Consider the following 23843-nt stretch of genomic DNA (forward strand, 5'->3'; position numbering starts at 1 on the left):
CAGATTCCCTGCCCTTCCAAAATTCCTTATTTAACCAGTAAAAAAGCCTCATTCAAGGCAGCAAATTACTCAACTGATTCCAAAAACCTCAGTTTTATTATTACTAATTTCCTTATTTTCTGCATTTTTCAACCAATGTCAGTGTGTGAAATCCATTCGTGGAATATGTTTTAAGAGTCCACATAATTTTGATTTGGCTTTACTTAATTGGTTTCAGTAAATCTAATGTTTGCAGAATAACCTAAAAACCAAATTAATCTCTTAGGGTGCAGTAATCTGTCCTAATGGACACGTCAGTGCTTGTTTTCTTACAGAACATGAGTAAGATCTGACTTGGTATGAAAGATGGATGGACAGACAGATGGACTGAAGGAAGGAAGGAAGAAGGAAGGAAGGAAGCAAGCAACAAAGGAAGGAAAAGAAAGGGAAGAAAGCAAATACATAAACGAAGAGAAAGATTATTAGTATCTAAATGAATGAATGTTACTACTTTATTGAAATATACACATTCAAATACCCTTCATGATAGTTCAGAAATGTGTGTGTGTATATGAACACAGACTGGTTTGGGTTAGAAGGGTCCTTAAAGCTCATCCAGTTCCAACCCCTGCCATGGGCAGGGACACCTTCCACTAGACCAGGTTGCTCCAAGCCCCATCCAACCTGGCCTTGAACACTGCCAGGGATGGGGCAGCCACAGCTTCTCTGGGCACCCTGTGCCAGGGCCTCACCACCCTCAAAGGGGAGAATTTCTTCCTAATGTCTAACTTGAATCTCCTCTCTGTCAGCCTAAAGCCATTAAGCCAAATTTACTCATTTTGTAAACAGTATTTTATTCACAATATGTGAAACTCATTTTACAAACAATAATTCAAGGAAAATGGATGGCTACAGGGATGCTGGGGATGGACTCTTCATTAGGGACTGTAGTGATAGGACAAGGGGTAACGGGTTAAAACTTAAACAGGGGAGGTTTAGATTGGATGTAAGGAAGAAGTTCTTTACTGTAAAGGTGGTGAGGCAGTGGAATGGGTTGTCCAGGGAAGTTGTGAATGCTCCATCCCTGGCGATGCTCAAGGCCAGGTTGGACAGAGCCTTGGGTGACATGGTTTAGTGTGAGGTGTCCCTGCCCATGGCAGGGGGGGTCCTTTCCAACCCTAGCTATTCTATGATTCTATGATTACTCACAGCTCCTGAAGGAGTGGCCCATGAAAGAAGGCTCTGTTATTTTTCTTTACTTTGAAGATGTAAAACACCACTTGTGATTCAGTTCTGAAGGTATTTATAAGCAAAGCTGAAGCACATGATCCTGCTGTGATAACGAGTCTGGGATGTGAATGCAGAGAGAAGCAAACCAGGGACTCCACTCATTCACAAACACATACAATGATTATGCGTCATATTCCACTGACTTCAGTGGAACTCCCTAGATTTTTCAGTGCTTGTCTGCATCATGGACAGTAAAATGTCCACGGATATTGTGTCCTTTTATTCAGGTGTAGAAGTGATATGTTAGTCAAACAGGGGCCAGTGTAAAAAAATCCAGCTCCCCACTTTTCACCTATATTCTGCATTTCGGTATGTTGGTATCAGTGTGACTGCTTTAGCCTGTGCTGTTATCTCTAGGCTGCACTGAACCTCTCTTTGAATTACGTATGTTTGGTACTTAAAAAGCATGCATGGCTAACAATAGCTGCATTTGTCTTAAAGTGTGCTTAAAAAATAAACTTTGAAATCTTTTCATGTTAGTCCTAAATCCCCCACAGAAGTTGAGGTTACACAAAGAAAGGATGTATAAGAGTGGGAACACCACCACTACCATTAAAATCACACAGAATGCATCTGAGGAGTCCAAATTGACTAAACTATTGAAAAATTATTTGTCACAGTGAAAGGAAACCTTTCTTCTCAGCTGCTCCCAACACTAGGAACGTATGAACATCACTAGGACTGGCTGGAAAGCTACAGTTCTACTCAGTATTCCCATGCTCCAATGGGCTGGCCAAGCAGTGCTGGCACAGTGGAGCAATCATAAATTTAAACATCATTTTCTTACATAATTTAGGAAAAAAATTCTTTTTTTTTTTGATCCGATCCCTGTGAGAAATGCCATCTTTGTGATTCACAGAGAGAGTCACTAAGAGCTCAGTCTGTCGCCAAAACAGTGGCGCAGTTCACAATAAAATGATTTGGAAAAAGGCAACATTTGCTTTCTGTTGCTTTGGGGGGGGGGCTTTATGATTTATAAAAAGAGGGGATAACCTTAACTATTTTAACTTCAATTATAGGAAAATAATCTCTATCTGAAGCCTCTCAGTTCTGTTATGTGTAGACACGGTAAGTGCTAACATTTAGAAAGTTTGTAAATAAAGTGTAATTTTCACCCTGTAGTGGCTCATACAGACACGTCTGTATGTATTTCAGCTAGGCATTTTAAAAGGCTGATTCAAGACAAACCAGCAATCTTGCTAGAACTTGAAATGCATATAGAGCTACAGGATAATTGAACTGAGGCACAAATATTCCCTTTATGGCTCGAACCATAACAAACCCAGTAGACCTATGAACTAACTGTAATTTTATTTTTCTTTGTTTCAGCTCCTTGCACAATGAATTCCATGTAGTGCATTAAGCAGGGCACTTGCAGCGACGTATGAATTATAGGAGTCACTTTACCTCCCACTGCAATGTTATCTTGCTGCCAGATGCACCAGGAATACCGTGCAGTTAATTTGTGGCAGCGAAAGAAGAGCAAAACTTCTAATAAGAAGCATAAATCATTTGCAGTATGTATTTCACAGCTCTGCCATTAGGACAAAAGGTATCAATGCTGGGACCAAACCTAAACCATCACAAAGAATTTGAGAAGGTATGGTTGGTTCCTAGCCATCTCCATTTATGCAGTACATGTTATCACACAGCAGGAAGCAGTTTGCATGCAAGCACCATACTGTTCTGCTCACAGGACAAAGCCTTCCCCAAAGCAGTGACTCTTAAGATGTGTAAGAGTAGTGGCTTCTCTGCTCTCACTGGCTATACTGGCTCCGGAGAAGTCTGACCATCTCCAGCTGGTTTTCTGTGATGCAGTGAGCCTGACCAAGATGTGGGAAAAGTAGCACATGCTCAAAGGTGATTATTAATCTAATTATTGGTCCTTACTTAATAAAGCAGGAAAATAACTGATCCCAGTCCTCCCTCAAAATCACGAACAGGGCTAAGAGAGGTAACCAATGCTACAGATGGTAGGCATCACTGGACTCTGTCCTCAATATTCTTATCCTGTTTACGTACAGAACAAGTACAGGACAAGACCCGATACCAATCAAACACTGTCCTGGGAAGTGGAACCCAAGAGCTGCCAGACAAATGCTGATCCAGAGATGATGAAGTATTTTCTTTGGTTGCAACATGTGAATTTCTGTTCGTAAAAGGACACTTGTTTGAACCTGAAAAAGGTTTGTTTCTACAAGACCTATTTTTTGCTTTGAAGGTTGTCTTCTGCTAAAACTTCCAAGACCAGTGACCATCCTGGTTTTAAGACTGCCAAAACCTCTACCCATCCCACTTCTTCTGGGACTGTCAAGAATGGTTTACATCCTAATTTCTAACTGAAGCCTTTGTTGAGTCCCGAGTTTGAGAAGGGTTTGTTTGGATAGGGTTTCCACTATCATTTTTCATACTTGTCTCCAGAATGAAAGGTTTTTTTATCTCCTCTATGACATGAAGCTGAGGAAACATGAATTACTATTTAATTATTACAATTATCATCATAGAATCATAGATCAGTTTGGGTTGGAAAGGATGTTAACAGGTCATCTAGTCCAACCCCCTGCAATGAGCAGGAACATATTCAACACGCCATTACTCTTTGTGTTGTCTTGAGTATTTAGAGTAGGAGAGGGGAATGTGGAGAGACTGTGGAAGCAATATGTGCTGCCTTACTATACAAAACAAAATGCAAACAAAATATGTTGACTAAGTTTTGCATGCTAATAAATTTGTTACGACTTCATCCAATTATGGCACATTTAGCAGTTTGTATACCACAATGAAATCTGCAATTATCTTTTTTTGTGACTTTATGTTCCAGACAAGTTGATGGGATTGCTGCTTAGCAGCTCCTAATCTGGTCTACGGTTTTATGTCCCATATGAAATTTGTTGCAAATTGCATCTTTCCATTTATTATTTAGAAGACAGGTGCAGAGAAAACAAAGCTGGTGGTGGCAGACCAAGCCTTGTTAGCCACTACAAACATATTTATCCTAGAAAAGAAGCCCTATTTTAAGCATAAATCTCGCTAATCAGTAAAATCTAGATAATATTTTCTGTGATACAGAAGTTTACTGTATTCAGACTATTTCATAGAATGGTTTCGGTTGGAAGGGACCTTAAAGCTCATCTGGTTCTAACCCCCTGCCATGGGCAGGGACACCTTCCACTAGACCAGGTGCTCCAAGCCCCATCCAACCTGTTTGTTGAACAGGCTCTCATTTTGAGCTGAGAACTTTGGTAGAAATAGATGTATTATGGGAAATCATGGAAATGTAGAGCTATGACTCTGTCAATAAAGCTGAATGGGCTCTGGCCATCACTTAAATGTATTCCTGCTAGAAAAATGTTGACCTGAGAGCTCTGAGAGCATCACCTCTTGTGCTGGGGTGGATCTCTTTGCTGACTGATCAGTAGGCAGCAAAAGAAGAAATCTATCAGGATTGAGAAAACCGAAAAGACTATGGCCTCTCAAGTGAAAACAATAATAACGTGGTCCTAATCATCATATATTCTGCCTCCTAGAAGTACCTGCTAGGAAACACAAGCTTCACCAGCATTAGTGCGGGTGTTGAGTAGCTGTAGAGAAGCAACTCTGGTTAAGGGGAAAAAGCTGAACTGAACCATGGGAAGTATTTAAATGAAGGGATGTATCCTTTTGTAGCTCTTATCCCAAATGAAAACAAAATGATTAATCTGTCACTGCCAGTAATATCATATGAGTTCTCTCCCGTAAGTTCCAGCCTACCTTAGGACATGGAGACTGCAGTATTACTGGGATGGAGCACTGCCTACTGAACTATTAATGGAAAAAGCTTATTCATAAGACCAAGTGACTCTGACTAAACCAGTTTACAGAGAGACAGACATGCTAGAAGTTATGACTTCAGTAACCCCCCCTTTGGCTCATGTTGTTTCACATGAGAGAAGAACAAGGCCAATGAAGAGCAAGATAAATTAATAGCTTTTAAGAGTTGAGAGTGGGAGGACAAGTGACATTTTGATGTGTAGAATGATGGATAAAGCGATTCAGGCAATTGGGATTATGAAGAACTTAAGTAAGTCCTGTGCCAATCTGTACTTTTGTTAAAAAGCAACTGCAGTTGGGATCCAAGAAATGAAACCATTCTCAAAGGAAAACAAGCAGCATAGCTGAGTGTATGATAAAATACACCAGGAAAGCTAAAGACCAGGTTGTAAAGCTAATGGCAGTGTTCTGCAGGAAGAATAGCATCCACATTCCTCTTCTGGACCATAGTTTGGACAGAAATGGCCACCTGTCAGAAAGCCTCATTTCACCCCCCCCCATTCCTGCCCCTACCAGCTACATGACTGCATGGCTCCAGGACTACTGAACCCTGCAGCCCCAGAGGTGAAGTTGAAAACATCCTCAGGGAAGAATTATTCTGGAATTTCACTAGCTTTAGGCAAGCGGTAAGACTGAGACAACACAAAAACATTTCTAATACAAGAGCTGCATTCTCACAGGGTGTGGGAAATGTTTTAGTGCTACATAACTAATCCAACCTAGTTGAAGATGTCCTTGCTCATTGTAGGGGGTCAGACTAGATGACCTTTGAAGGTCTCTTCCAACCCAAACTATTCTGTGAGCTAATGCATTGCTTTAAATTGCCTTATGAAATAAAGTAAAATTATCTACATATACAGTAGATAAATGCCAATTTATCTACTGAACAGCACTGCCCAAGTTAACTAAATTATGGAAGCAATTGGCATAAATGAGCTCAGAACCATGCGAGCTACTGCACTGACTCACACTGGACAAGACAGTCTTGTTAAAACTCACAAAGTTGAAAATGAGAAGGAAAAAGCAGAAAAATATATCCTGGAAATTCATTTTCAGACTTCAAAAAATGAATTATCACAATTCTTAAATATTTTGATCATGATGTGTGGGACTTCTGCAAGTGAAATGTCTTTCTCAAGAGATACAGGAACGTGTAAGGTGGGTGTGGGTGTACCTGCTGCTGCTCAGTTTTAGGAATGGTCATTCCATCTCATGGCATTTTGAAAACCGATCTGAAATCCTCTTACTGGAAAGCAAAAGAAACCAACCCCATCAAATCTATAAATGCCCTGGCTTCTGGAAGAGCTCAAATGCCACCCTGCAGGTCCATCAAACACTGAGACAAGTCATAAATGTCTCTGTTTTTATTTAATGTAAATAAATAATTTTTGCATGTGTATATTAGGCTGTGTGACTTGAAAAAGGAACCATGCATCTATACTTGAAGCAAAGTTTCATCTCTCTTAAGGTTATGTAGATACATCTCCTGCCCCAGGTTTGGCTGCTGTACTAAGATGGCTCTTAGTTGTGATTGGCATTAATATACTAGCCTCAAATTTCTTCTCAGAATTCAGAGATCTGCACTTGAACTACAGATGTTACTGCACAACAGACTGATCTTAATTCTTTTACTATCAGGTATTACTGAAAGTACTGAAGATTACCAGATGACTTAAAACAACTGACAGCAGGTGTACTACCAATAGCATAGAACTCAAGAAAATGAAGAAAAACTGAGAGATACATGGTGCCACAAACTGTTTGCTCAGAAAAGGTGAAAGCTAACCCAAGCCAGCAAAGAAAGCAGGGGTAATCCATGGGATTATCTGGGATTCTTTTAAAGGTTATACAGGAACGTATTTCTTCAGATTGCTATTACAGAGTTTTGCATTTCTTTTACATCTGTGATAAACATCCGGAGTTTTAGAAAGTTGTATAGCATTTCATTGAATATACAGGTAACTAGGACATTATATCACAGAGAAAAATTAGTATCAAATCTCCATTATGCAGTGGGAGTAGTGAAGACATGAAACGCCACAGAGATTTTGTTCCACGGAAAATACTAGAATGTCAAAATGTTTCATCTCTCATCAGAACTAAAACACATAATCTGAGCAGTCTTGGCTTGGAAAACAATAAAAGATTAAAAAAATTGAAATTTGAGACTGTTGCAGTTTATGTCTATAATTCAAAGTGACCTCTATGTCATTATATGACATTTGAAATATGGTACTTTTGTCTTATTTGTTGGGAAATACTTAAGGCACAAACAATCCCTATACTGGCACTGGTGAGGCCGCATCTCAAATCCTGTGCTCAGTTCTGGGCCTCTCACTACAGGAGAGATATGGAGGTGCTGGAGCCCATCCAGAGAAGGGCAGCAGAGCTGGTGAAGGGCCTGGAGCACACGTGTGATGATCAAGTTGGACCTGATGATCTTAGAAGTCTTTTCCAACCAAGGTGATTCTGTGATTCTATGATGAATCGTATCTTTCTCCCAGATGAAGCTGTCCCTTCTTTATCACAACACAGTTGCAGGAGCCCTAGAATGCCCCTCCCAGTCCAGCCCCTGGTGCTGGGTCAAGCTATAACCTTGCTTAGATCATGACTACTGATGTACTCCCACCCACTGTCTTTGAAAAACAGAGCAAACTCTCCTTCTCTGCTGACATTGCCACATGCAGAAAGACCCCAATTTGACTTCTCCCTGCTATCTAAGAAAGGCCTGTCTTGCTAGATGGGACTCTGGGGGACTGAAGCATGCAAATATGAAATAAAAGTAATAAAAAAGTTGACTAACCTAACCCACCTGAGCTTGGCTCACAGGGATCGATGTCCTCATCATCACTAGGACATTCAGCTGAGGCCACCAGGATGTCATCTGTGGTCTGCAAAGAAAATAAAAGTCAAATGGATATATTTTAATTGAATGAACATGTAAGATTCTCCCTGGCAGTTCTTTTATTGCTCAGATATATGCAAAGCCCAGAACATTCCAGATTTCGTATGTAATGCCCCAGTGACACTCTCCAGCTCCATATTAATGGGCTTTGCTTTTCAATTCACACTTGTCAGCTTTCAGGAGAACTATATTAGATATCCAGTGCAGACACTTAAGCATTTTAATATTTTCTTGTAGTAAGAAGGTAGAAGGATAGATTATGTACACTGGGGCTGCTGATCTTTCCTCTTTATCTCTAATATCTCTGCTATGATACTGATGAAAACTCTGAGAGCATTAAAAAAAAACCCCTCAAAATACTGAGCTGCCTGCAGCTGCTAAAACTGTCAGAAATAAAGTGAGGTTTTCTCCAGTAATTGCATTTGCTTTCTCAGATGTAGAGCTAAAAAAAGGGAAAAGAAGCAAATATCTCATTGAGCTGAAAACTATTTAATGAAAAGAAATTCAAGGCAAGAAAACAGTAATAAATATATGCAGTGTTAGAAAGTATCATCTGATTTTCCTAAATAAGAAGTCTTGCCCGAATGCTGTGTTTAGGTCCAGGGGGTTCTAGGAACATCTGTCCAAATGAGCTTGGACAGCTCTTTGTGTAAAGAAATCAAATAAATCAAGACAAAAGAGATAAACCAGGGGATGAATGATACAACATGCCATAAAGAAAATAAACTGGGGATTCCTCTCTATGGTTTCTTACAGTGCAAGAACAAGGAGATATTCAGTGAAACACTGAGGCAATCAATCTGTACCCCAACCAAATGGAATACCTTCTGTTCAAGCCACCCCTGAGAACAGTCATTTGGAAATGTGATGTGAATACCCACAGTTATTAAGGGAAATAATAGCAGAGAAATATAAACTGTCATGTTCATGGTCATTCCTCAAGCAATTACTAATGAAGTTAGGAAGAAGCTTTTCCTATAGGCAAGCCATTTCATAACTGTCCATTTCAAGCTTCTGTTCACCTCACTGAAGGAAATACACGGAGGGAACAAAAAGGCTGCAACTGAAAGATGAGTAGCCGGGAAAAAACTGTTCTTGGATTCGTGCATGATACATATGCCAGTGAGGAGGTCCAACCCATTTAGGTGTATATGAAATGTTATTCTTAATTTTGTTCCTCCATGAGTACAGAGGAGGAAATACATCACATTTTTCCTTCATCAGTTTAAGTCTGAATATGTAAAACACTTTTTTCTGTGCGGTAGAGCCAAAGCCTACCCAATGTTGTTTGTCAGTATTGCTCTAACTGAAGTTTTAAAGCAAAGCTTACAGTAATAAGCTTTACTTTGTCATGCTTCAAGAATATTAATGAACACATGCTTTCAGCACTTGTGTGAAGTAGGAAAATGATACAGGGACACATTCATTAATACGTGAGGCAGAACAAAGAAAAGCCTATTATAATAATATTTTACAGGTAGAAGACTGAGGCATCAGAGAATGAAGTAACTTGCAGAAGGTAACCAAAAAGGCTATAGACAACAGCTACGTTCTGTCATAGTCTGATGTCATAATCACAAAAATTATCTTTCCTTAGAGCAGAAAAAAAATTATAGCTGGGGGAAACTGCTCTATAAGTCTGTAATGATGCCAAAATTAGCTGGCAGGTTTGCAATCAGAGTTAAAAATACCAAGAAAAGGTGCTCAAGTTGTCTGTTCTATCTGCCATATAGAAGAACAGAGTTGTAACGAAAGCCAGCTGCAAACATCCTCTTGAATTTCTAATACCCATTTTCTTTGCTCCAGAATACAACCATTTAAGCTTGAAAATCAGTATCTTAGTCTCTTTGTGGAAATCACCTCGGTTTTTCCTACAGTATAAAGAAAAAAGAAGTAACCAGGTAACCAATAAAGCCTGCACACAGAAAAAACTAACTCTATACTGTAAAGCCCACAACTAATAAGTATAAAAAAGGGTATCATGCATCTCCCAAACAGTTTCAATGTACTCAGTAAAACCACAGTGTCCTATTTTTCCTTCTGCCCGTAACACTGGAGAAGACTTGACTTTTATGACTTGCAGCCAGAAGTGTGAGCCTTTACCAGCTGACCACTGAAGAACTGTACACAAATACCATTTAACAGAGAGGATCACACGCATACGTAATAGTCATAGCAACAAATGACGGTCTGTGAGATCTCCTGGTCTAACAGGAATTTTTTAAAGGATGCTTTGGTACAAGCGCGGATGAATGACCCTGGAGCGAACTGAGGTGAAAGGATCAGTTAGAGTTATACAATTACTGCAGTGTCCATGATTATTCTCGATACAGGATAGCATGGTCAGAGGTTGCTTTAAGTAACTCTACTTTTGTGCAGTTTGCAGGGCATTCAAAATTACCAGAAAATAACTATGGGAAAATCATACTTTAAGTACCCTAACGTATGAGGGATACTTTGCTCAGGCACTTATAAGAGGGAGCGTCAAAACTGTCGTTTGTAAAGTGACACTAATTCCAATCTATGCAAAGAGTATTCACACTTCTACAAGAACAAAGGGATGTTCTTGACTGATAAAAGTGCAAGTATATTATGGGTATGGAAATGAAAAGTTATCTTAAATAAATGTGAATATAGCACATCAAGAAATACCTCATTAACGTCTGAGAGTATGAAAGGAAATAATGTATGTTTCAAAGTGAACACTAGCTATGAAACTAATCTTGTGGCAAGCAATAAATCAAGTATCAGTATCTGAATAGGAGGGGAAGCTGTAAGATGATGTGAAAAATATGTCAGGAAGACTTCCAGTTTAAGTATGAATAATTAACAGATGTGTCACAACCTCCCCTTATTCCCCCCTTTCTCTAACTCCAAATATCTCTTTCCCTCTACTCATACATATTTTAATCAGAAAAAAGGCAAAGGAGCTGTGAAAGGCAAATGAGATGGCAATGACCAAGCTAAAATGGAAGACACTGGACTGCTTAACACAATTTAAAAAAGGATTAAGAATTAGCTACAACTCTAGAGAATATGAAGAATACATAAATTACAGGAATACTATGGGCCAGCTACCGGAGTTCTTTCTCCCAAAGAATTTGGACTGACAGGAATTTACCTCAATGGAGAGCAGGATTTTAGACGAAAGGATCTCAGACAGCCATGGGGTACAGATAAATAATGCAAGATAGAGTAATACGTTTTACTGACTGCACATTGTCTTTTCCTCATGCTTTTTAATTTGGATGGGAAGATTTAAACCGAATCAGTTCTCCTAAGTGAATTGCAATTGTTGCTAGCACTATGGCTAATTTACAGGACACTGCTTCGAGCATTCTCATTAATCAAAGATTTAAAAGTCAGTGGAAAATCCCTTATTTACAGAGAGAGCCTAATAGGATAATATCCAACTGGTATCATCCTAATACATGATCGGATTAGAGTGTCTCTTGGGTGAGTTGTTCAAATTCATTTAAGTAGCGATACTCTAGTTATAACAGATTAAAAAAGGGGATATTAAAATAGCAGATGTACAACCTGGAAGGCCAGGCAGAATTTCTTTTGATTGCATCTTCTTTTCTCTGTTTATTTTCAGAGCTTTTCCGATTCATTCTGCAGATGTGGTTGTACGACTTAAAATGCAGCCCACTGTAATATGTGGCATCTTAAAAAGCTGGACATCTGTTCGCATTTCAGAAGGATGGTTGAAAAAGCTTACAATTAATGTGCCATATAAAAAATAGACCTAAAAATAATCACATTTTGTAAAGCTAGAAGTCACTGCATCATGTCATTCCCAACAGCTATTCAAGGATACAACCCTTGCTTACATCAGTCAGGTCTGCTTGCAAAAATAAAGACTTTAGGATTTGTCTCTTAGCCAAGACAGAGTTTAAAATATCACCAATCTGCCACCTTGCCCGAGGAAGGAAATGGTGACTATTTCAAGAAAGCTCCTGGCCAGATCAAAAAATGATGCTCTAGTCATGGCTGAAACACAGTGACAGTCTGTAGCTATGGATAAATATCAAGCTGCCTCAAAGGTTACTACCATGGGTAAAAAACTGGTGGCACCGATTACGGTTGTACCTTTCTAACAGTGCTCTTTGAATGCTATGTCATTAAAAATAATAATTGCAAATGAATAAACAATATGGGAGAGTCTTTTTTTTTTGATTATTCAGTTTTTGCAGGACTGGGCATAAAGACATACCCTCTTATTTGGGTTTTTGTATGAAGCCTCTTATACCTGAGGGTACCAGAGAAATATGATCTAAAAATTAGATCAGTAATCTGAACTGTGCATTCATTAACAGTATAATGGATCCTACATGTTTTCTCCTGTAGTATTCCACCAGCTCTCCTTTAAATCATAGCACCCTACAGGTACTCTGAATATATTTATTCCTTTCTTGTTCAATAATACTTTATCCCATGAGAACTGCAAGTAAATCCAAATTACACAACAGTTAAAAACTAACAGTCCTAAATTATTATATGAATTATAAATAGCGTAACCGCTTGTCACTACAGGTTAAATTATTTTAGATGAGAACTTCAATTGTGTAATCAAAACTATTCTCATTTATTTGTAGAGCTTTGGCACTGAACAATACCAGCCAGGCACCGTTGTGCTTGGTGCTAAAGGCAGTGGGAGGGAAAAGGCTCTGCTCTGAGGAGCTTACAGTTTGATTTCAGACCAGATGCAACAAATGAGTGTGAGAGAGGGAAGCACAGGGTGAGGAGGGTCAGATGAGGATGCTGCTGCTAAGCACTAGTGGTTACATAGGCTCTGATCTAGTGAATTCTCCAAAATGATGCTCTAAGACAGCAGGAAGGAAGGTCAGGAAGACAGAAGGCAGAGAAAAGCCAGTCAGGATCCCAAGACTAGCCAAGGAGATGCTGGGAACAGATGGTGCCTGGAGGCTCTCCGAGGAAACTCAGTGTATTTAAAACCCTGTCCGGACAGGGACGACGCAGGAAGAGGCAGGCAGCACTACAAGCCTGATGGTTAAGTCACAGGAGGATGGAGCATGGTTGTGTTGAGAGGGGATGTAACAAAGAAAGTGTGAAATTCATGGTAAGGTCACTTGAGCAAAGGCAATGAGGTGGTACAGGGGGATGGCCAGGATACAAGGGAAGTGGTATCAACAGATATGATTATGTGAAGATTAATGGGTAAGAATTTAATGAATGTTAGCAAGTGGATGTCTGAAAACATATGTTCAAATTGAAGACTAGGAAATTAAGCCTCCAATTCTACTCTTCCCTTTTCTGAAATGTTTGGTTATCATCTCTGCTTGGATTACTTCATTCATCCTCCTGAAAAAATAACAAGCGTATTCAAATACTTGCCCCTTAGTTCAGAAAGAATCAGCTACAACTGCTATTTAAACACAGAGGGCTGCTTCAGTTTAGCAGAAGGAGATATAGCCAGAGCCATGGTACAAACAAAGGGTTTGGAAAAACAGCAGGTACACACTACTATCTTCTTCATTAGCTGTGGCAAACCTTGCTTTAAAAATGCTGCTCATGCCATGCTCACAGAAGGGAGCTTAGAGCAGTCAGTTTGTACTTTTGCACTGGACACATCAACTTCTGAGGCAGGGAGGGATTTTCCCAAAACCCAATCCCTCGCATATATTCCTCTCCCACAACCATTTGTCTTTTAAAGGGAGGAATAAAGTAACCTAAACCAATGGGAATGCTGGCAGTAACCAACAGAGCATGAAAAATCACAGAGGAGTTCATGTGGAAAAAATCAAATTTCATTTTGGGGGACAGGATGAACTGCACAATTTTCTAGCCAGGACTCTCATTTATATTCAATTTTCTGTGTGTGAAACAGATCTCTCTGACTGGTTATAGAGACAGTCGTAGAAAGAAACTCAAATATGTCACATTAACCAGCTGTACTCTTCACCTAGCTTCTTCCAGCTGTTAATAACCTCCCGTTGCATGAGGCACTTTGCTGAGAAAGATGCTATAGTGATCTAGCAGGAATATCAGCTCTAGATGACATGCTGCTTGGACAACTGCCTCTGAAGTTGTATTTAACCTGCCATAGGTCAAGCAAGTACATGTGCATCAATTACTGCTCGTCCACCCACAAACAAAAAGCATTTTATCATCTCCATCCTACTGAAAACTGTTATTGCTGGGCATAGATACTAAGATGCTAATATTTCAAGCACATAGACAATATTTATTAACTGCTGACGTATTATTACCCTGTAATGTGAAAATACAGTAACTGAAAATTGAAACACTGCCTCAAAACTGGCTCTCAGCTAATTAGTACCATCATGTTATTTCTTGAATCAGTCAGTGTTTGACACTGGGCTCAGAGAAGAAGATTTTAAAAAGAAACCTTTAGTACATAACAACCAAACACAGTAAGAAATTATACTCTGAGGTGCCAGTAAAAAGCTCAAGATGATGCCTCAGTACCCTGCAGGCCACCTCTAGCCTCTGTCCCCAGATCTCAGCAGTGATGGGAAGACAGGCGCCCCACACAGCAAAGCAGAATAATCTCAGTTCTGGCCTCCACCTCTCCACATAAACTACACAAATTCTATCTTTCCCTGTAACAGCCTTAAAATCCACAGTACTATTTCCATGCAGAACAACATTTGTATTACTTGTCCAGCTCCCCTCCTTCTCCTCCCAAACATCTAAATTCTCATGGGCAAAATTACTACAAGTAGTAGAAATATATTTGAGAAAAGGATTTATAGTAAAATAATGTCAACAAAACTGCATGGCTTTCCTTTAAGCTCCAGATTTGAAGCTAATTACTCAGGTCAAAGTCTTAGAGCCATTTGTCTCATCCGGAAAAAAACAGAAGCAAAGCTGAGAAAATCCACATGCTGGCAAAGCTACAGCTTCTTACCTGGACAGCTAGCCAGCAGCACTCTGCCTTCATCTTCAAGAGTAAATGCATTACTAATTAAAAATAAGGAAATAAACCAAATCTTTTCCTAATCAGGTCATGTCCTTTACCTCCCGCACCAGATAAATAATGCTAGTTTCACAGATGTAGGCCAAAACCAATTCCTGTGTTCATTTTATCCATGAATATCACTTTTTTTTGTCCTCTTGTAAAACTTCTTGGGAGCTGCTCTCTGGAAATATTCTCCTCCCCATTTCCTTCCCTTGTTGGCAACTGACGAAACACATCCATCTCCATCAATGTATTTCCAACTGGCAACTCTTCCTTATTTCAAGGCCTTGCAAGGAGATATGTAACACCACACTCACTGTGTACAGCCAGGGCTATTTTGGACTTCCCTTCTTGAAACAAGCTGATCCCACACTAGGCGTGGTTCTTGGAGGCAGAGCAAGCAGCAAACACACAGTGAGAGAGTATCAAGGATGGCAGTTACCATTTCTCAGTTCCTGGCAGGAGGAAGGAGGTTTAAGATATAGCACAGGGTTTGGTATTTATAAAGGGAACTACTGATGTTTACCATGAACATTAGACTAATGCTTCAAAACCATGCTGGCTGCAATGGAGGGTGAACTGTTCATCTCTCACACCCTTCCTTCCAAGGCCTGCCCATGTCAGAAAAACCCAATGGCATGTGCTGCATGAGGAGTCACGTCAGCATCATGCACATTTGGCACTGAGAAAGACCTAAATTTGTTCTGAAATGCCAGAGGAATGGACCAGCATTTGAGTTCTTTCCTCAAAATAGTACAACATGGTCCATCCCTGGCAGTGTTCAAGGCCAGGCTGGATGGGGCTTGGAGCAACCTGGCCTAGTGGAAGGTGTCCCTGCTGTGGCAGAGGGTGGGAACCAGATGATCTTAAAATCCTTTCCAACCCAACCCATTCTATGGTTCTATTCTAACATACATAGAAAGTAGATATTGATATGCCAGCAAAGAAATCACTGGCACCTAATTGCCTAATGCCTAGTATATTATTTATACTGTGCCATTTGTTAAAGCTGTCATGGCTTGGATGAAGAATGAATTAATCATCACATTATTTCTCTCTCATCTAACTTTTAGATTCACAGTGGTGTAACATTTCTGCTTCCAGAAACAATTTTTTGGGGTAATTTTCATTCTGCAATTACAACTCCTTCTGTCACAGATGATACTGATCCAGAGAAGCTGTGCTGTGACTCTTTCAGCGTACCTTTTTAACACTTTCCCCCCCCCAGATAACTAAAATAGGTTGAAAACAAGGGAGGGGTAACCTGTGAACTCTTTAAAAGTCATTTGTGCTTTTTCTGAGATTCTCTTCAGAACATCCACGTTCTTCTCTCATAAACACCATACTTCATTACAGAACACGAACAACAAAAATACAGCATGATTTTTGTTTTGTTTTTACGCTTGCACTCAGCCTAAAATATATGGAACGGAATGTGACCGATGAAACGCAATCCTGTTCTTTCCTCCTAGGCAAGAAAATGATTTTGCCTCTAAGTATGAGAGAAATGTTTCTGGGCATTACGCTTGTATTTTCTGCTATAATTTTATTTTTAGCCATCCCTTTTGCTGAGGTAAACGTTTTGGTCTCCATTAATTCTGAACTCACAAGACACAGTGGAGACTTGCGCAGGTTCTTTTTCTTTTTAACCCAGAGACTGTTTTTATTAAAACTGCAACGTCAGAACAGTGATAGCAAACCATTTAATTTATATTCCTGCATTACCAATCACATGTACAGAGACTGCTGAATTTTTGCAGTATGAGACCTTCTGCATTTGTATTAATCTCAGAAAACCCAGGCACAGCATTATTAAAACCCCAAAACGACTGTGAGATTTTGCTCGGGTTGCTTTTAATTGACCAGTGAGCTGGTAACACAGGCTGTTTCTTATTTTATAGCTTAATCACATGATTTAAGACCATTTTTAGGAAAACTTAATAAAGTTGGAGAACAGACTGGAACCAATGCTGGACACTTTTAGGACTTGGCTGCTCAGGGTTCTGGGCCATCTTGGCTACACCATATTTTTGGCAAGAAATGTTGGATCATAGAATCACAGAATAGTTAGGGCTGGAAAGGACCTTAAGAACATCCAGTTCCAACCCCCCTGCCACGGGCAGGGACACCTCACACTAGACCATGTCACCCAAGGTTTTGTCCAACCTGGCCTTGAACACTGCCAGGGATGGAGTATTCACAACCTCCCTGGGAGACTTGAAATCTTTCTGATTATTAAAAAGATGACAAATGATATACCATACAACACTGAAAATAGGGATCAGCTGATCCTTGAGGTCCCCTTCCAACCTGGAATTCTATGATTCTATGATTCATTTAGTTCTGAAAATCCCCTTATACAGCAAATTTAGAAGGGCACTTGTCTTGAACTCCACTTCCATCTTTTTTAATACCATCCCAGTATTGCTATTTTTACTTACTATGAGTATCCCTGACTGTTGCATTGTGCCACGCAAGAATATCTTCCTCCACTGATATCCAGGGGAATTTTATTGCTGGTCTTGAAAGAGAGGAAGGCAAGAAAACCCCTTGCATGAAGCACTTCCTGCAACTAACAAGCAGCCTGTGTTCTCCCTCACTGTATTTTCAGGCTGGAAAAGCTTTCCTGTGTTGTTTCAGACCACAGAGCGCAATATAATCATTTTAGAAGGAATGTAGAAAACTACATCAACCATCAGGCTGCTTTTTAGCCATTTAGGTAAACCAGCCATCTCATCCTGCCCCAGGGAGAGACAAGGGAGAAAGAGAGGCAATAAAGAGAAAACATGGGATCTTCTATTTAACACTGACTTACCCATACCAAGTTATTCAAGTTCATTTTGATCTTTAAGATCCCTTCCAACTCTAACCATTCTGTGATTGGAACATGTCTTATCTCAAGGTGAATTAGTTTAAGTGAGAGCAGGTAAGCATCTGCTGGTATCCCTCTCCCAGCCCTGGTTTTCCTCTCCTGAAGGAATGATGAGCACCAGCTCCACTGCCAACTCTTCCCTTCCTTGACTTTTACAATAAAGACTCAATTTAAATTTTCAAGGGGCTAAGAGGGCACATTGTTCCCCCCTAGATACCAGCTCCTTCATCACATTTTATCACTCAGTTATCACCAGCTTACACAGATTTACTCAAAGCAGGGACAGGAAAATGTAAGATGGTTTCTCACAAACTTGTCTTTGAAATATGGCCTATTCAAATATTAAGCAGTTAGTTCCACTACTAAAAAACTGCCACATTTCCTTACCTTAATATTTTAATGTAAAAACTCAGACAACATTGGTAGGACCACGAGAAGTACTGAGGAACTAACCTACTAGTTTTGCAGGTCCAAGGAATGTCCTACAGAGCTTCACTCTGCAAGTGCAAATTGTTATTACTAACAAGGGTTAGCAACACATGCACTGGAAGGAGACAATGCCTAACTGCCTTTCAATTAAAGTAACAGTTCCATTAAAGCTCCTGCTTTGGAGATACACGTAATTAGGTAGTTTCTGAAAGGGTCCATTTGTCACAGGGGTATTTGGGTTTGATATTAATACCTTTATTTTATAACTCTTTAACAAAGGGCACTCAAAATTCAGGCAAGAAAATGTGCTACTGGAAAGCAGCAATGCTTTGCATGCCTGGGAGATGTTCTAGGTGATTGCTGAGGGTCTGACATGTGCTCCAGAGAACACCATTTACCCTTCCAGAACCTGTGCACCATTAACTGTTTCCAAGCTTCAGTTTTCTTAAGTAATCATGAAAATATTTTACTGAAAAATAGAAAGCAGAGAACGTACAAATGGGGCTTTGAGCATCCTCGTCACAAGGTGGCCCTGCCTGTGGCAGGGGGTTAGAACTAGATGAGCCTTTTAAGGTCCCTTCAAACACAAACTATTCTGTGATGAGTCTATTCTTCTAACCAGCTGTGTCAGACATCAGAGGTGCTTTTAGAAACACCTGTCCTGTGAATAGAGGCTTGTCAGTCACTCTATTTATATCCTTTACTAGTTAAACTCATGAGATTCAAGTGTAAGCTCAAAGCCAAAGTGGTCCTCAATTTTTTTCCTAGCATTGCTACCAACCCATGTTAAATAGAAACATTCTCCAAGAGTACTAATATTAGTGCACAGAGAGGCCTGGTATAATGGTGCAGAAAGCTGAAACATGAACTTTTCAACCTGCCTCACCATCCTCCTCCTGGCCGCCATTGATAGGCATTTTCATTTGGGCAGTGCTGGATTCACTATCCCTGGAAGTGTTCACAAACCGTGTAGGTGAGGCCCTTAGTGACGTGGGTTAGTGGTGGCCTTAGCAGTGCTGGAGAAATGGTTGGACTGGATGATCTTGACATTCTTTTCCAAACTGATTGATTCTGTGATTCTGTGCATCTTCAGTTCTTTGCAATTGCTCTTTGTTGGACCCATAACAGTGGGACCTGTAACATACTTCTCCTAGGTGCTAGCTCCTACCCTAGTGCTTAAACCCACATGTGAAATGTGTGAAAGGTAACTGAGGTAAGTTGCTGAAGGATTTGGGAAGAGAAATGAAACACTGTGGTTACTGTGAAGGCTGAGGGGGATCACAAAGAGAAGAGAAGATGGGGGGATAAAGAGTTAAAGTAAATCAGCAAAGTGGCACATGGAGAACTAAAAAGAACAATGTGAAGGCTTGGGCTAAGGACAAAGGATGCTGCCCAGCCACTGACAGGAAAAATTAGAGGTTTCTAACCATCAGAACAGACACCAACATTTCGGCTTTCCACCCGCTGTCAGCAGTTCTCTGCTAAGAGCTCTAGCAAAGATTTTAACTTCTCTGCAGATGCCTGGTCCATGAAGATCCATCATCTTGAAAGACACAAATGTAAGTCTCCCACTAATCACTGTTATCTCAGCCTCAGAGATCTGCAAGGTGGATCCACAAGCTCCAGCTGTGCCAGCTGTACGCTTCAGGGCATCAGTCTGATAATGCAGAGTGGAATACGTTTCTGCTGTTTGTTTTCAAAGCAACTGGGAAAACCACATGCAAAACATTCGACTTGGAAAAGTTAAAGTGTGAAAAGGAACAAACACCCAACAATTATGGGATGCCAGAGCTCCAGTCTGCTCGAGTTCACACATGCCTTGTGCCTGCACAATTCTATGCCATCTTTAATAACACGCTGGTACAGATTAATAACAACATATCGAATGCCAGCTGGTGTAAAGCTATATAGTTCCAGAGAAACAAAACGTTCACACTTCAGTTGTGTATTTGGCCCATCACTTTTTGTGATATTGTTTAAAACTGAAAGCCCAAACCATTAAGGAAGTATCTGAAATTTCAGGCTCCGCACTAATCGCTCTTCCGACTGCAACATGGAATGCTTCTGAGACATGCTCCAAAGACATTGCTGTTGTGAGATAATCCAAAAAATCTAAGTTAAAATGATTAAGTCACAAAGTCTGATATTTCACCTCTATTATTACATTATGAGCAATTACTAGGAATATGTCAGAGAATTTAAAGTAGAATGCAAACTGAGGAATTAACCAGCTACACACACCCAGCTATTTAGTACTGTGTTATATTTTGACAGTGTCTGTCTTTCCATTCTCTGGCAAGAACCTGTAAGTTATCTTTGTAAATTTCTTTCCATAAGACCTTATAATTTCAGTTGTTGAACTACACCACAAAAGCAAAGAAATTTCATCTGATAGGAGCACAAACAGAAAGACAGTGTAAGGTTCCTCTTTAAAATTAAAAAGGATTTCATAAGATCCAGAATCAAACTTAGATGCAAGACTAGAAGTTGCTGTGGGTGCAACTAAGATGTTCAGTTGGCTCCCTAAATAGGCATGCTATGTCAGGAAAGGCTATACTTAAACTCTCTGAGTCTGTCAGTCTTGTCTATACGGGAATGTTACTGTGATATGAATGAAGTTAATGAAAAGTGGGATAACTCCCAGGTGGATAAATGTATGCTGGGGGAAAAATACCAGATGTTTTCTCCGTAGCTTTGGAGGGCAGCGTAAGCCACCTCCAGCCAGCCCATGGTTTTACTCTGTGCATCAATAGGAGGAGCTGTAATGGTCAAACATCTAATACACATGTAATGGCAGCACCACTATTCAGATTTAGCTGTCTTCCCTGGAACAGCAGCTATGTGCTGCAGTCAGGAGAGCAAACTGCACAACTGAAACAATGCAGATCAGTGTATGAGAAAATCTGAATTAGGTAAGACATTTTCTGTCCTTCTCCCACTGGCTCAACATCAAGCATCCAGGCCGTTCATCGCTGTCAGCACACCCTGAGTTCCTCACACTGGACAGCCGTGTATGGGTCATGTTAAGTCTCTTAAGCTTTTATGAATCTGAGGAAGCTTTGATAATGTCTTTTTCCCTTTGGCAGTGTAGCACAGTACCTTAGTGCAAGGAGGTGTTTTTTTCCTTTCTTTTCCCTTTTTCAACATCTTTACAAAAAACATATAATCACTTAGATTCCCCACATTTTTTAGACCTGAAGGAAGCTATAAAACTACCTTCACACATTGCCCATCACTGATTTCTCACGTCTTTAGTATTCATTTAGTGTTCTTTGTTCTTACACAAGGGACCCAACCTCCTGCTCCTCCTCCACTGCTGTTCTCCTGAGGTCTGTCGTTTGGAGCATTGGACCTCTCTCTTCTCCCTAATATCACTGCAAGATCCATTTTTCAGAAACTCTGCTCACCTCTGGCTCCCTGCTGGAAGACTTCTAATTAGCCTGCTTGGATGATCAAAGTCCTCCATTGCCCTCAGTGCTCTGCCTTTCACAGTCATGGTTCAGGCTTCATGGTATCACTCTAAGACCCAGGGTGAAATGATTTCATCTGTTGCTCTCTGTTCATCATAATGATAATGGAGCAATACCCTTCACTTACTGCTACCCATGTATCATGAACTTTAGTACCTATTATAAACTTTAACACAGAGGAACAGATTTTATGCTGCTTGGAAGGGACAGGAGTGCAGGAGCTGCCTTGCAAAGCACTGTTTAACATCTTTCCTCCTGGATAAGCTATCAAGCAGGAAAAAAACCCAGCCCTCAGACTCATATGGATGTTTTACACTACACCACCAAACCAGCAAGGACTCCATGGCTACTCTATGGTGCATCCTTTGCCATTCAGGACATCCTTTGTTAGTTTTATCCCACAGCGCAAACACGGAACTGCAATCCAGAATTTCATCAATAAAATTACATAAATGCAAGTTGCATTATTATTGTCCCTCAAGAAAGCTGATGTGTGTTCAACCCTGTATTTCAGTGCTGTGAGTCAAAGAGCCCCTAACAAGCAGAGACACAGCCTACATCACAACATGCAGCAATGTGAAATAAGAGAAATAACAACTGCAAAACCTTATTTTGATTGATTTTTTCACAGAACGTTGATGTACCATCTAAGCACTCTGAGGAAGAGAAGGAAAAACTCCACAAGTTAGGTGAGACTGCCCACAGAGAATTGCTTCACCTGATCACACCAATTTGCAGAGATTAGTTGTATGGAGGGAGCCACACAATGTTGAATTTCATGATAAATGGACACTATGGCAGCAAACGATTTCCCCTGATGTTCCATTACACTTCTTAACATCTGAAATTTAATTACTTGGGAAAAGAAAAAGAAAATGCCATCAATACCCTCCCATTACAGACTATTTTCAACTTGAGAAGGCATTTTGTTTCACCATAAAGAAAACTTCAGGTGTGACCCCAAGGGAGGCAGATCTCAGACATTCTGACAATGTTGCTATAGCCATTATTTGTGGGAACGTGCACGAGTCGCATTTTAGCTCTCCAGCCTACTGCTCAGCTCATGCATGCTGTTCATAACCAGAATATAAACTGCCTGATGCTTACTGGAGCCTAATAAGATTTGTAAATTACTTATAGTGATGTACTCTAATAACTAGGAGTAGAAAAATAGTTTTTGTTACTAATGTTTAATCATGTTCAGAAAACCCTTTTATATCTCTGCATTCAGTTAGGTATTTCCACTGCTCTTTTCCCTGAAGTCAAAGTTATAGAAATATATGCTAAAAGCAATCAATTACATTTCCTGAATTATTGTGCATAATACATTATTCAAATGGGGTCTGCTCTGAATAGCAGTTATTTAAGATCAGATTAATATCTGGAAGCAAGGGAGGAAAAACTCAGATCGACAGAAAAATTTATAACCATTCAGCATAAGCAAAGGGTGTGAAAATGCAATGTTCAAGTAGTCTCAAAAGCCCAAGCAGCAGATAAAGCAGAAATATCTGAATCACCCTTGCATGTATTTTGGCCATTTAATAATACTTCACTGCTTGGCTAAACTAATTTTTCCTAGCTTCATTCATTAGAAAGAAATGCAATTGTGCAGTGCTGGTGATATTAATGGACAGCTTCAGACCTGAAATCAAAACCTCAGAGCCTAAGTATCAAAGACTTTGGGAGGGTTTAGGTTTAAAGCTAGTTCAGTCTAGCAAAGACATAAAACACACAGGCAGTGGACAAACCACCTCTGCAGACCAGACCCTCTGGGGTGCTCAAATCATATACTCAGCCACTAGAAGCGCTTTATTCAAGCTACTATTCTTTAATCCCCAATTAATTTTATTAATTGATCTTACATTTTTAAAACTGCTTCAGCAGCCAGAACAGGATGGGTCCTAGGAGTGCATAATGCTTAATTTCACACCGACGGCTTTGGTAATGAAAAATCCATCAAGGTACAAAGCGATCACCCCACATAAAATGAGGCCACAGAGGACCTGGCTATATTCTGCATTTGCTTACAAGAAAATGAGAAAGCTCCTCACTAAACTCTGTCAGACACACAGCGAGGCAGCTCCTTAACGTTTCCTTCGCAGTATCTGCAGCCTATCGACTTAATATACACATATTTCAGCA

General features: G+C 40.1%; 1 protein-coding gene across 29 annotated transcripts in view; it reads right to left on the reverse strand.

Annotated features, from left to right (window-relative positions):
• Positions 1 to 23843, reverse strand: part of NRXN1 (neurexin 1) — a 680000-nt gene that overhangs the window by 12144 nt on the left and 644013 nt on the right. For 18 of the 29 annotated variants that reach the window (XM_061475304.1, XM_061475274.1, XM_061475275.1 and 15 more), the window contains one exon: positions 7883 to 7970. In XM_061475304.1, coding sequence (XP_061331288.1) covers positions 7883 to 7970 — 88 coding nt within the window. The remainder of the gene's footprint in view (positions 1 to 7882; positions 7971 to 23843) is intronic. The other 11 variants (XM_061475305.1, XM_061475295.1, XM_061475293.1 and 8 more) reach the window with 1 other exon arrangement.

The sequence above is a fragment of the Pezoporus flaviventris genome, unplaced genomic scaffold, assembly GCF_033815535.1.
Source record: "Pezoporus flaviventris isolate CSIRO_AGI_PZ_B2104156 unplaced genomic scaffold, CSIRO_AGI_Pfla_v1 ptg000083l, whole genome shotgun sequence".
In the NCBI taxonomy this organism is placed as follows: domain Eukaryota; kingdom Metazoa; phylum Chordata; class Aves; order Psittaciformes; family Psittacidae; genus Pezoporus; species Pezoporus flaviventris.